Below are 13,156 nucleotides of genomic sequence, written 5' to 3'. Positions count from 1 at the left end.
TCTTCTCTCACTGCAAAGCACTGTATATGTCTGCCTAGTTGAATACTTGAATAGTTGAAAAAGTGTATTTCTCATTGCGTACGAGTGCATCTGTTTGCTATATATGTTTCAGTTTTTAAATAGTATTGCCTAAATTGCAAGCATTATAAGTCAGCGATTTATTATTATTATTATTATTCGTTTTAGCAATTTAAGTTCACAATGTAGGATGCTTGTCGCCGTGAAAACCTGCGCTTCTTGAGCATGTCAGATACGCTCCTCGAAACGCACTGCTTCAACATCTGTCAGTACCCCGTCGAAGACGGCGGGATACTGGCTTAGGATAGACTTCGGCTGATTTCGAATTCTCTTTAAACCAAAACTGTATGATTCTACCTAAAGCATGATTTTTACGAGGTGCCCCTGCTTTCATAACTATTTATTCGCGAGACACATTCTACTTATATGGAGCTTCTTTCTTTACAAAACCTAGTAGTAGGTCAAGTTTCTTTAGGCTTTAGGGTTAAGTAGTCATGCATACTATTTTTTTTTGTGATTTGTCTACGGCGAAGCTACACAAACCGAAAATCCGGTATCCATATCCTCTGGACCAATCGCGAAATCGAATGCCAGCTATCATGTATAAGAAGCAATAATAATAATAACAACAATTTGCGTATTTGCGTGCTAAGCTTAAAGACACGTTGCGATCGAGGTTCGAACCTAGGCATAAACAGACAGAGTTCGTTCTGTCTGATGGAATGGCCAAAGACAATACCGGACGTAAAATTCGGGAAGTAGAAGGCTGACATTAGTTATATTAAGCTACACTTTTTTAAGGACTATTAGAATTGAAGTGTTTATTACAATTAGCAGATGGTATAGTATATAATATAGAACAAACAATCATGCTGGCGTTGCAAACGTCCGTCAGAGTTCGGCCAGTTATTACTTGAAAGACAGTTTGATGGACACTCAATAATAATAACAATAATAATCACCAAAATGAGTAACATAATAGTTCTGTGATGAGAATCAACGCTAGTGATGACTGCATCACCTGACGGGTGTCAGACGAGATTTCTCAAATGGTAAAAATGAAACTAAAAACATCTTTGTGACTCGTTTTTAATACGAAGCGGAATGCGAGTGTGTAAAAAAAACCTCATGCGTGTACCAATAATAACAGCAATAACAATAACAAGTCTACTCCAATTGTTAACTCATCTACAGAAAGAAGTATGGCCACACTGCGGTTGGATTTTAGATCAATACATCAACCAAATAACGCAGTTTCATTGTGTTTCGTGTTAGAAACGCCGAAGCTTTACATGTATAATATATAAAAGTTCCATCTATTTCTCGAACCAGAATACGGTCATGGCGGTGACACTTAGAGCCTAAAAGGTAGAAACAACGGATCACGTAAAAGCAGAGGCGGCTGACTTCACCCATTAACACTTCTGCATTCAAAGTATGCATATGATCTATTAGCGTGTTAGCACTAAATATATGGACGTATCTTGTAATTTTTTTCCCTGCCAAACTGAAAACGGTAGATTTTGTGAAAAAAAAAAAAAAAAATTATATTAAGATAAATCAGTTGTTAAACTGTCAGGGTAATATCTCTGCAAAGAATGCTTAACACATTCGTCCTTTTTCAAACCGCTACGGACCCGCGTGCTAGCCGATGTCAAAGTGGTCCTTATCGGATTGCTTATATAGAGTTCATAAATTAATAGGAAGAATATGGGTAAATTTAAAGGGTGTTTGAGTTTCCGCTCAAAGTACCGCTAAGTAGACAGCTCGAACGTTCCATATATGATGGTGAACCGCACAAAGAACGTGTGATATGGTAAGATTAAAACCATAATCTACTCACAATACAACCACGGGCAACTAAGTAGCTCCATTATGATGATAATGTGGCAACGTGTCTGTTCACGATATTGAGACCTGCAAAATGGTCAATGTTCAAAGCCGGACATAGGCACACCTCGTTTTGTAACTAAAGCCACTTTTAAGAGGCAATGCTGAGCGGAAATATCGGATCTAAACTCAATAGAAAAAGCTTAAATCGAAAATGAATTCGATTACTACGTCGTTCATTTTCTATTTCTTTGTCGTTTTTGCTTAGTTGTTACAGAGAGAAGCATACTTTATCAGTCGTAGCGCAAATTTGAACGTATTATTCGTTTTGCCCACTTCTGCTATTGCTCACTTTCGCCGAGTACTGACGTATATTATCTATCAGAAAAAGAAAATTCTCATAAGCTTGTTAATTAGATTTTTTATTTAGTTTTTTTAAATACTAATGTTCATTCAGCTATCTTCCTATGCGCGTTTGCAAAACTGAATTTCTATTTAAATTTCACAACAATTTTCAACAGGTTTTTTTATGTCATGTAATCAAAATGAACATCAACACGGAGTTCGCGAAGTGACTACCAGAAAAGCAGCTACGAAAGATATTTTCCGGCGACAGTAATATGCTTCTGAACGCTGAAGCGACTTGTATCAATAAGGATTTATGCTAAGTTACGTCGATCCAACTCCTCCGCCACATGAGACTCTTTTAGATATTTAGATATTTCTACAACTACGATGATTTTTAACCAAATCGGAGAACCTTATGAAAAGTGGCGTCAGGAAGCATATGGTAGTTCGGCTCGGGGAAGTGCTTGATGTACAGCGCTTGCTGACTGCCCGGGTCGGTAGTGTAGTAAAGCTGTTGACTGGCCTGTTCCTGCGGCTGTGGCTGCTGGGAACGGTGAATTTTCAGAGTAGGCTGTTGCACATACTGAATCATCTGAACGGGTTGAGAAGTTTGAGTAGGTTGTGACGTCCGGTAGGTCAGAGTTGCCTCAGGTTCAACCCCTGTATTAGCGATGGGTACTGTGACCTTGTAAACAGGCGCAGATTTTTTCGCACTTGTTTCGTGAACGACAGGATCAGTCGTTTTGTGAACGGCTGGAGCGATCGTCTCGCTAGTGACTGGGGCAACCGTCTCGCCAACGACTGGAGGTATCGTTTCGCGAGCGACGGTGGTTTCAACGGGCACATGAGTGGTCGCAACGGGTTTAGTGTTTACAGGGATGTGGGCGCTGCCAGTGAAAATTCTTATGTTGTAGTACTGCTCGGATAGGTGACACGGCGTGGTAGAGGTAAGGGCGCAGGCATGAGCCTGCTGATCGAAAACCTGGTTAACCGGGCAGAAAAATGAGTATTGGATGACGACATGCTCGGTCTCGTTAACGATTGATGGGTTGCAGATGTGGTAGATTTTGCAGTCATTTCCTATATCAGCATAGTAGCCGAATTGACGATTCGCGCAAGAGAATTTAGTGTCGATCTTTGGTTGTCCTATGGTTTCGTCAGCGGAAGCAGCTAGATTGAGGAGAACTGATTCGGCCGACGGAGTTGTAGTTGTTCCTAGAGACTGGCCCGTATGAGCGGCCGAGATCAGCACTGGAAGAAAAGTAACAACGAATAGAAACATATTGACACTATCTTACAAGTTACAACTTAGAGGAATGGAACTAGAGAATAGCGACGGCCTTGAGAGCACGACGCTGGTTACACGTACCGACGCGAGATGTGTGGATCCTTATATAGAGCCGGGCGCATGTATCCTCCCCTTTTCACAGCCTTCTCTCAAATAGCGAGCTGGTGGCCGAAAGTAACTCTCTCGATCTCGGTTGAATCGCAAGATTTCTTGCTCGATCGGTCTTAAGGTATCTTTCGAATCGACGTATGCCCTTGAAAAGAGTCGATTAAGACAGGTCGGTGATTCGACTCATCGTAGTACTGAAAAAACTGTTGTGTGGGTCGTGGCTATTGGCGAATTTGTTAGTAATTGAATAATTGCAAAAACTCTAACGGGTCCCTATCCCGTTGAATTCATACTGTTACCATTGCCTATAGCGTCATTGTAATGATTAATTTTGATGTCAGCGAAATAACAGCATGTGTATACCCGTTCATGTGTAACATTATTTGTAGAATCGGTGACAGAAATAAACAGATTTTACAAAATCGTGCCGAACGCAGACAAATTTGACTGAAGTTGTACAGACTTTGTAAAAAAAATTTAGATCGGTTTGACATTTGTAGTGGCTGTAGTGGATAGTATTAACAAAGAAACGTAGATTATTAGGGCGCCGATTCGAGCTTTTAGGTTCGATCATCTGAATCACTAATGTTTTAAACTTAATCAGAGTCTTGGATGTTAATTTACTGTGTGTCTACGTTTGAACGGCAAGTACAGACGACCTCCTTTAACGTAAAGCATTTAGAACTGGTTTTCACAGTCAATGATCCTCATTGATTCGGTGTCGAAATGCGCTATGCCGTACACATATTACAAATATATAATAGTAATAAATAGACTTCAGCGGACGATTTTAACCTCTCCGCACTTCACAACTTCGTTAAAAAATCACCTCACTTAACCTGAAATGTCGCCCCATGTATCAAGTGTTTTCACTGTTCAGAGACTTGCTACGTATATTCTAAGCCTTTATTCGCCTACAATCAAGTAGATGATAGCGCAGATATCAATAATATGTCTATCAACGTTCAGCGTTGCAGAAGGCAGCTCTGCTCTTTTGGATCACTCATACCTATCTTTATTTATTTAAAATTTCTAATAAAAAAAAAAACGGTTAATTATCAAATCGTGTTCATTATGCCATAAAATCCCTTTTTGTAGCAGTAATCTCAGCGTATAAACACACGGTGGAAAATTAATTTCTGCTTGTGGGTGACAATGACATCGCGTCTACGTATACGTAAACATGCAAATATGATGATAAATGTAATAAAATTTAATAAAATATTGGTAATTTGAGTAAAGTTCAGAAAAAGCTTAGAAGGATGGCATAGTAGCCAACGCTGAATTGCTAGTCCTTTCGACAAAGAAGGAAATCCACATTTTAAGGGTATATAATATTTAAGGTAAGTAATATAATGTAGAATAAGAGTGACGCAAAAAACTGTCCACTATTTTAGGCTGCAGCTAAAAACTATCATTTTTGACGTCCCCGAATAACGTGCAAAATGTGTAAGTACAAAACCGCTTTAATTTGTGTGTGTTGAACTAGATTAAAACCGAAAATTTCCTGACTTTCTGTTCCCGGCGCTACCGCCTGCTTTTACCGCCAATCTTTTATTCAAATGTGAATAGTTGTTTTTTTTTTCTATTCTCTTAAGTATTTAAATTTTTTAATGAATATTTTTATATAATGTTTATTTCCATCTTAGCTGTTTAATTGCAGTTGCTGTCACAAATCTAGGGTATTTCTAACTAAATATTGTCATTTTTTACGACAAATATTAATCTTTTAATTTTTTGTTTAGCTAATTATAATGCTTTTAAATATTGTTACAATTACCATAACTATTTTTAAATTTATCTTTTAAAATAAACTTAACTGAAATAAATCTGGCAAGCTATACACATGTTTCCATGACAATCTAATATACAAGGGAAAATAGTTATATTGATCCCAATTGTAGAAAAAAATTACCTAATATACAGGGAGGAATAGTTATAAATATCCACAACTTGGTTGGGTTTCATGCAGGTGAGAAGATTACAAAGAGCAGGGTTTTTACTTCCATTGTCTAACGTTTAATCATGATTATAAGGTAGCATTTTATTCATAACAAGTAACAGCTGATATTGATCAAATTTTTTTAGCAACTTACTTTTGGTTAGGTCTTTGGCGGGAATAATAGCACACTCTGTGTCTACTAATTATATGTCAAATATTTCCAAATATAAAAAACCTTGAAAGTCTGAGATAATTTCTAGGATCTCCAACGTTGTGTTGAAGTTAAGAAAAGCTTAACAGAAACATAACTATTCAAATTGTGAAGAGTAACTTAAAACATACTATCTTCTAAGGTGTAGTTTGAAGTAAACGAATTAATTAAATTTGAAGTAAATAAAAAATTAACATTTCCATATGTAACATGTTTCGATATAGTTCATAAGCGTATCATGTGCAGCCATCATGGAAGTTGATGGCTAATACGGTTCTTCGAAAATTTCGAAATAGTATTAGAAGATCCACTTTAAATATAGCAGGGTATTCACAGGATGCAATTAAGTGTTTTAGGTTAGGATAGAAAAGAAAATATTTATAGAACAATAGCCGGCGGAACGTATACCAACAATAAACAAGGGATGTAGTTATGCCAACATGTTCTTATGTTTTTGCACCTTTTTACATGAATTGATGCGAACACCAATTTACCGAATCGGGTTTCGTATTTATTAAGAAAATGCTAGAATTCTCAGAAGGAAATATGACGATACAATTCGTCGGCAACTTGCTAATGCGATATCCTATATCGATACTAAATCCTGTGTTATTTGAAACAATGTTGCCCGAAATCAAGATCCTTCAAAGGAAATACTATGTAACAGGGACTGCCACCCTTTTTTCTGTTCAGAATGTTACTGAGATTCGATATATTGAAATTATTTTTTAATTTTGGCCAAATATTTGACCACAATTATTTTCAACTCTATTCAGCCTTATTATAGCTGCACTCGATCGTTCTACAGGCTACTAGCCAAGAACAAAAAAATAAGTCATCTTAAAATGCTCGCCTGCTTCAGGTCACCTCCTTGGGTGGGAAAATGTCTTTTTAACTCTAATAACTTTCATAAAATCTTTTAAAATCCCAGAAATAGCAAACGGAAAGTTTGAGGTTTTTTTGCACTAGAATTGTTTATCTTTCTGGATTTGTGGAGAATGTGCCGCAAATTTAGCAGAACTTATATTAATTGAGTTGGTAGATACGTCAACGAAGGCCGATAAGGGAATTACGGCAAGCAAACGATGTTTGTCAAGTAAAGGAAATAGAAAAAGTCAATAAACATTGCGAGATTCAATGATAATGTTTTGAGTCGGTATGGGAGAAACTATCGAATGAAACCAAGATAGAAGTTTCAAGGTAAGTATATTCTGAGGTCGCTTTGATCAAGCCTTGGATGAGAGAACTATACGTTTGAAGAAAATGAAGTAAATACTTGATCTAAAGAAACCTTTTTTAGAGAAATAGATATAAGAGCATATTCTGTTTTAAACATAAACTGATCTATCAAATATAGTCATTATATTCGGTAATTATTAGGTAGCTCTAATAACTCTCTTTAATCTCGTACATCGATTGACGTCAGGTTTATTCTATTACGCTTCTTATTGGCTAGATTAACCTGTCGAACATGGCTGCACCATGCCATCTTTTTCTGCTTGCCTCTCTAATAACAGAAAAAATTGATTGATAGTTTTTTTTTCATTATCATATATTTAAGTGATGTCTTTTTTGAACTCAATTTCCTCATTAATAGGGCGCCTGTAGGATACCAACGATGTCACTTATCATGCTTCAACGATGTCTACTGAAATGTCTGTAATAGTGCGTAAGTGTAATCTTTTATTTGTCAACATTTGTGGGCGATATTAACTAAACAGAATCAGACAACTCGGCCACTAACACGGACGTATAGTACAATCCTGCAGTCATTCAAGCATTTTCTCCCTAAATAGCATTAGTTATCTCCTTTAGCTGAACTCGTGATTTCGCCTACGGTATCGGAACACTGAAGAAAAAAATGCCCGTTGTTCCTAGCCAGTAACAAGTTTAGGAATGTTTAATACGTGTCTTACTTACCCAGTTGGGGGAATGTCTTTTGCTTATGGATAACGAGTGCGTTGGCATCCTGCCTTGACGAACTGCTGAGCCGCCATCGCTGATACCTTACAAACTTTTAGCTTCTCCCCAGTCAGAAGTACGTCTTTCATGATGTCGGCGTCTGTTCACCCGAAACCTGTAGGGCAATGCTGAAAGCAACTTCGTTCAGGTGGTGGTATTTTGCGGTAAGATGGCAAGGTGGGGATGCCAGGCTGGAAGCATAGGTCACAGACTGTTGGTCAGAAAAGGATTCAGCTGGGCAGAAAAATGAATAATGGGTAACTACGTTCTGATTGTCGGATAATCTAGTTGGATTGTATACGTAGTTAACCCGGCAGTCGTTTTCGACATCAGCGCACTAGTAGCGCCCACAATTGGCGCGAGAGAACCCCCCACTTGATGGTTTTCTATCCAATTATCTGATCTGCAGAGGTCGACACGCCGAGGAAGGTAGCCTCTGGCAAAGCCATTATTGTAGCTATGGCCTTCTTCAAGGTCGGGGCTACAGTCGAAGGAGGCACCACCAGAGCGACGGCCGGTAATAAGATAGCAGTGCAGAGAGACATCATTTCTAGCTTCTTAGCTCGTTAGCCTAACGAGTAGATAAGAAGACGCTTGAAACCGCTGCAAGAGCGTGCAGTTGACTGAGCTTTGTATTTCGTAGTTCTCAATGCGGTATTTATATACGAAACAAATAAACTGCCCTGTATTTTTCGAGCTGTTGCTGTTCCTTCTCGAGGCCTATCTCTGTCCCATTAACGCCGCTAGTCAGGCAACGAGTTGTGTGGGGTTGTCTGTGCCTCGCTAAGAGATCAGACGAAGCTAGTCCATAGGAGTATCTACACTTGAGGCGGAAAGAGCGCGGGGCAGTTCAGGCCAACGTTGCTGACTAGAGTTCCCGTTGTTGTTCCATGTGAATAAAGGTTCCGACGAAGCTGATCATCCGTTTTAATGGCTGGCTGACAAAACTATTTCCCTGTCGTACGCAAAATGGTAGCACTGAGCCGTGATTAAGAATGGTTTTTGCATGCGAGGGTCTGTTCTACCCTCGCATGCAAAAACCATTCCGAGTGATCTACTACACCAAACTTTGACTAGGCCGAAAGTTGTCCAGGGTTTTGCATAAGTGTGATAGAATCAAGAGTTACGGAGTAACATTGTCACTTTCCGTGAGTCACAACGTCTAAATTTGCCAAGACCTATGTTACTTGGGTAGAAGATAGGAGATTAAAGATTTGGTACGCAATGGTGTACCATGTTCACACATGGCAGTCAGTAGTAATAACCGTTTTTATGTTTAAAAAAATTACATTATCACTCTCAAATGTGTACTTTTAATAGAGACTATCGAAAAAACCTCGTATCTTCTCTATACAGCGTACTTCATCGCGGTATTTAGTCTTTAAAAACAATAGGCAGCTGGTATTATTTTTCGCCCTGTTTCAAGCGCAATTTAAATTAGATCAAACATGCCAAAATGAAAAAAACCTCAGTACGCCAATATGTCAATTTAAATTTATGCACGAGTAATATTATACAGATAGTTGCTATTCGCTAAGGCAGAACATGCTGCTAAAAAGTGTGAAATTGCTCTATTGCCAGCTGTAGAAAAAGCATCCAACTTGAAGCCACTATGTATGCCATATCAAAAAATCAAACGGGTTAGCATAATTTTTCTTGGTATTTTTTCTATAGTGACATATGTACTAGGTAGAAAGTTTTCTATCGTTTCAAACTCGGACGCGTATAATGTATTGATTATGATATACAGTTTTAAAAAAATGTTAAAGATAAGGCTAGTTATATATGCCGTCCAGTAAATGAGTGTAGTAGCTCTATTTCGGAAACTCGGAAGCGCATCTAGAGTATGTCTCCATATACCGGTGGCATATATCTAATAACCTTATCTTCCAGATTATCTTATCAACCGGATTAAGCAGACAATTCCACGAAGCTTAACTGACACTATCGTTTCTAGTCAATAGAAATTAACAAATACCAAAGCATAGAACTGCCATTCGGAAATCCGTCCATTAAACTTTAAGCTATTAAACGACATTTAGGTGAAAGTTTGATGTAAAGCTAGACATAAAGACTGTGAGTGGGGGCCCCTTGGTTAGAGTGTATAAAAGATCCCTAATCCCTATTACATCCGAAAGCTCTGCCTGGGCATTTTAATCAGGAACTCGTATGAACCACGTTTCCGGTTACCTAAAGGCCTGCAGCGTACGGAATACGCTAAACATATGTAAGACCGTTTGTATAGCATTCATGATTACCTATTACCATATTGCGTTTTACTGTTGATTTATTTGAGAAAATTATGCATTTCGGCCTGAGTGTTCTTTTTATACTTCTTGATACAAGTTCTCGAAACCTAAATGCGAGGCTCGAGCGGTCGGCTATCCGGTCAAGTGAGAAACCTGTATTTTTTTTGACGTCAGCACTCTTCATTTCATGCGGAAAAGAACTGACCATTTGAAGTAACACTTAACAGTAGTACCGCACGAAAAACTCAAAAGACTTAGTATACATTATGAATCCAACATCCATCTGAGTGTGTCTGGTCGTTTTACGACAGTGCAAAACGTCAGTTTATGCACGCACTGTTCGTGCGGCGTTTTCTCACGTACGCGGAAATTCGGTGCTTGCACCTACCATCTAGATAAATAACGAGTTAAGCTGAATTTTGCGCAGAGTATTGCAGGAATCGAAATCATTAAGAATAAACTTAAACTTTTATCATCTGACTAGCAGTTGTTCTATATACATACGTAGCTCACCAAAAATCGATTATTGAAGATAATTTAAATTAAAGGCGCCTCAGAAAAGATGGCCAAAAAACACACGAAGGAACTTTATACCTAACAAAATACACAATGAACTGAGGACTTCAATATTAAGTGAATATTACTTAGAAAAAGATCGCTCAAAAAGGAAAGCTCCAAGAAGAGGCTTTCTTTTTGTTTTAGCCGATTTTTACAGTTTCAAGCATAAAAATTGTTTGTTAGACTTCAAATCAGACCCAGAGCGCTTAGGAGCAATGGAAGAAACAAACTTGTGCGACCTTGACTCTCTTATGAAGAAGTCGTCTACGTCGTATTACAAAATATGTATAATTTCATAAAGCAGAGAAAATAAACATATTCAGAATAAAAATGTCTAAAAAGCATCCTTACCCTCGCATCGTGAATCGAGTGGGTTCATTTGTAATTATCGACAAAACGCCTTAAAATCTACGTTTCACACCCATAACCTGCTTCAATACAGGGGAAAACACCATTTGTCTGCAACGGTTTGAAAGCGTGAGTATTTGGATTGCATCGGATGAATGCAGCTCTGTTATGAGTGTTGTCGTCTATAACCATTCGTTGCTGGGCTAGGAGACTCGCTCTTCAGTAGCAATTGCTATCCATTGCTAACGAGCTACAGGGGCTAGTCACTAAGAGACAAAGGTGCTTCTTGTCCCCAAGGTTTTTACTAAGTAAGTCTGCTTCTTAAGAACAGTTAAACTAGTGAAAGGTGGAACCAAAGAGCAGCTAAGCTAGCGCAACAAAAAACACGGCACGGAGGTGAAGACCAATATCATTAGTTAGTTGTATCGCGTTCTTCGCAGAAAAAATGGATGTCCATCTTACCTCAACCGCCATATTTGCCAAACCTCACCATCCATTTGTCTTTTGGAAAAGCTTTATGAACGTTGGAAAACAAAAGTTTTGGGACGGCCAATGACGTCCAGCAAACAATGAAAGCGAAACTGACCTGACTGAAAGATTATGAAAATATCTTATCGACCGCCTTATGAGTGGATACTGATTTGTGATAGAAGCAAATTTAGCACGGTCATTCTATGTAATATATACATATATATAAAAGCTGTAACATGGCGCATTTATAAGGTATGGCTGGACGCATAGTCGTAGACTGGCACCTTGGACATCCTGTATAATCTTGGCATCAGATTAGAAACCTAGTTTAACTTAGTAGAGATCTACATACGTATGCTATATATAGTAGACAGCAGTCTTTCCTGAGACTAATCTTGATCCGAAGAGTATGCTTTCGATCTCCGATAACCAGGAAAACTGATAATCGCTGCGGAAAATCATCCTGTGCGAAGGCACTGGATAGTAGTTGTTCCTTGCCTATATTCCTAAAACAAACCTCCTGTCTTCGCTGAGAATGGCAAATTAACTCAAGCCTTCTACAGTAAACAGCCGGCCAAGAGTTGGTTCCAATTTATTCCGCATAGCCCGATATCTGAATACGTCCACTAAATTGGCCAAAGTAACCTTTAGCTTTTACACCGAAGTTCCGAGTTTTGTACTGGTAACCTAGGAAGGCTAATCCCTTAAGATCACGAAGATCAGGCAATTTAACCAGGTCAGCGATGCGTTACAATGTTTAGTACAAAAAAAATGCTTTCTCAGACGTTTTTGTAAAGAAGATATGAAAATGGCGTCGTGATGCCCTTCTATTGGGTCTGCGTGCTGGAAATGAAAATGGTTTAGATCATTTCCATGTTTGTCTCACTACCACAAACTAAATGTTGTGAAGATGATAGTATACTACGTGTTATAAAGCGTGGTCCAAAAACTTTGGTAAGAGTTTGTATTGTGTATATTTGACTGGGAGTAATAAGCAATAATACATACGTTTTTTAATAGCTGGCAAATAAATTCTTATTTTAATATTACGAAATTTCTTTTCTTGTTAACTATTCCAACTTTGTGTACCATATAACCGTATACCGGTAACGTCCGAGGCCTCAAATTTTAGTTGTGTCATGACAACATCCACACCTCGTGGAAGACGCCTGAACTCAGTTAAGGTTCGATAATAATGTAAGTGGCAAAAACAGCGTTTGAAAACCGCCTATTGTCTTGATGTGGTCGAAAATGTTTTTGAGTGCTATTTTCCTCTAAAGTGTGATTCACAATATATTAGAATAAAAAGATATATATATATACAAAATGGTACGCATAAATTTGAGATTTTCCTTATGATTTATTTTTAAGACTGTATTTAAGCAAACACAGATATTTTACCTTTTTTTGTTGTATGAATTTTAAAATGTCTACCCTGATGATCAAGTTTATTTGATGTAACCTTCGTTCACATCGATAGCTTCAATTTAAGGCATAATCCACTTACTAATCATTTTTAAGTATTCCTTCTCTAATCCGCAAAGATCTTTTTACATATGGTTGTGCGCCAAACGATGTTGGCCAGCGTAGACTCGATAGAATGTGGTGTAAATATGCGCCATTCAAAAAAAAATCCGGCAGAGTTGGATTTTGAGTTGACAGCAGGTCAAAAGACCCAAAAGTGCTGGGATTTAATAAGCCCAAAAAAATACAAAAGGGGCAAAAAGATTTAAAAGGATCAACAGTTAGAGTCCATTTGGATAATCTAGGGCGATGTAAAACACCTTCCTTTCGAGAGAAAGCCCCTAGTTTCTGGCTAAAAA

At 38.2% G+C, this 13,156-nt stretch overlaps 1 protein-coding gene across 1 annotated transcript; it reads right to left on the bottom strand.

The window, feature by feature from the left end:
* Window positions 1–2,249: 2,249 nt before the first annotated feature.
* LOC111242914 (uncharacterized) lies at window positions 2,250–3,574 on the bottom strand. Its single transcript, XM_022787858.2, has one exon. It carries the CDS (start codon window positions 3,476–3,478, stop codon window positions 2,591–2,593), a length of 888 nt encoding a protein of 295 aa, XP_022643593.1. The 5' UTR covers window positions 3,479–3,574; the 3' UTR covers window positions 2,250–2,590.
* Between the last annotated feature and the right edge of the window lie 9,582 nt (window positions 3,575–13,156).

The sequence above is a fragment of the Varroa destructor genome, unplaced genomic scaffold (assembly GCF_002443255.2).
Source record: "Varroa destructor unplaced genomic scaffold, Vdes_3.0 BEIS01000001.1, whole genome shotgun sequence".
NCBI classification, from domain to species: domain Eukaryota; kingdom Metazoa; phylum Arthropoda; class Arachnida; order Mesostigmata; family Varroidae; genus Varroa; species Varroa destructor.
Note: the sequence above shows the minus strand (reverse complement) of the source record. Positions and strands in the feature narration are given on the sequence as shown.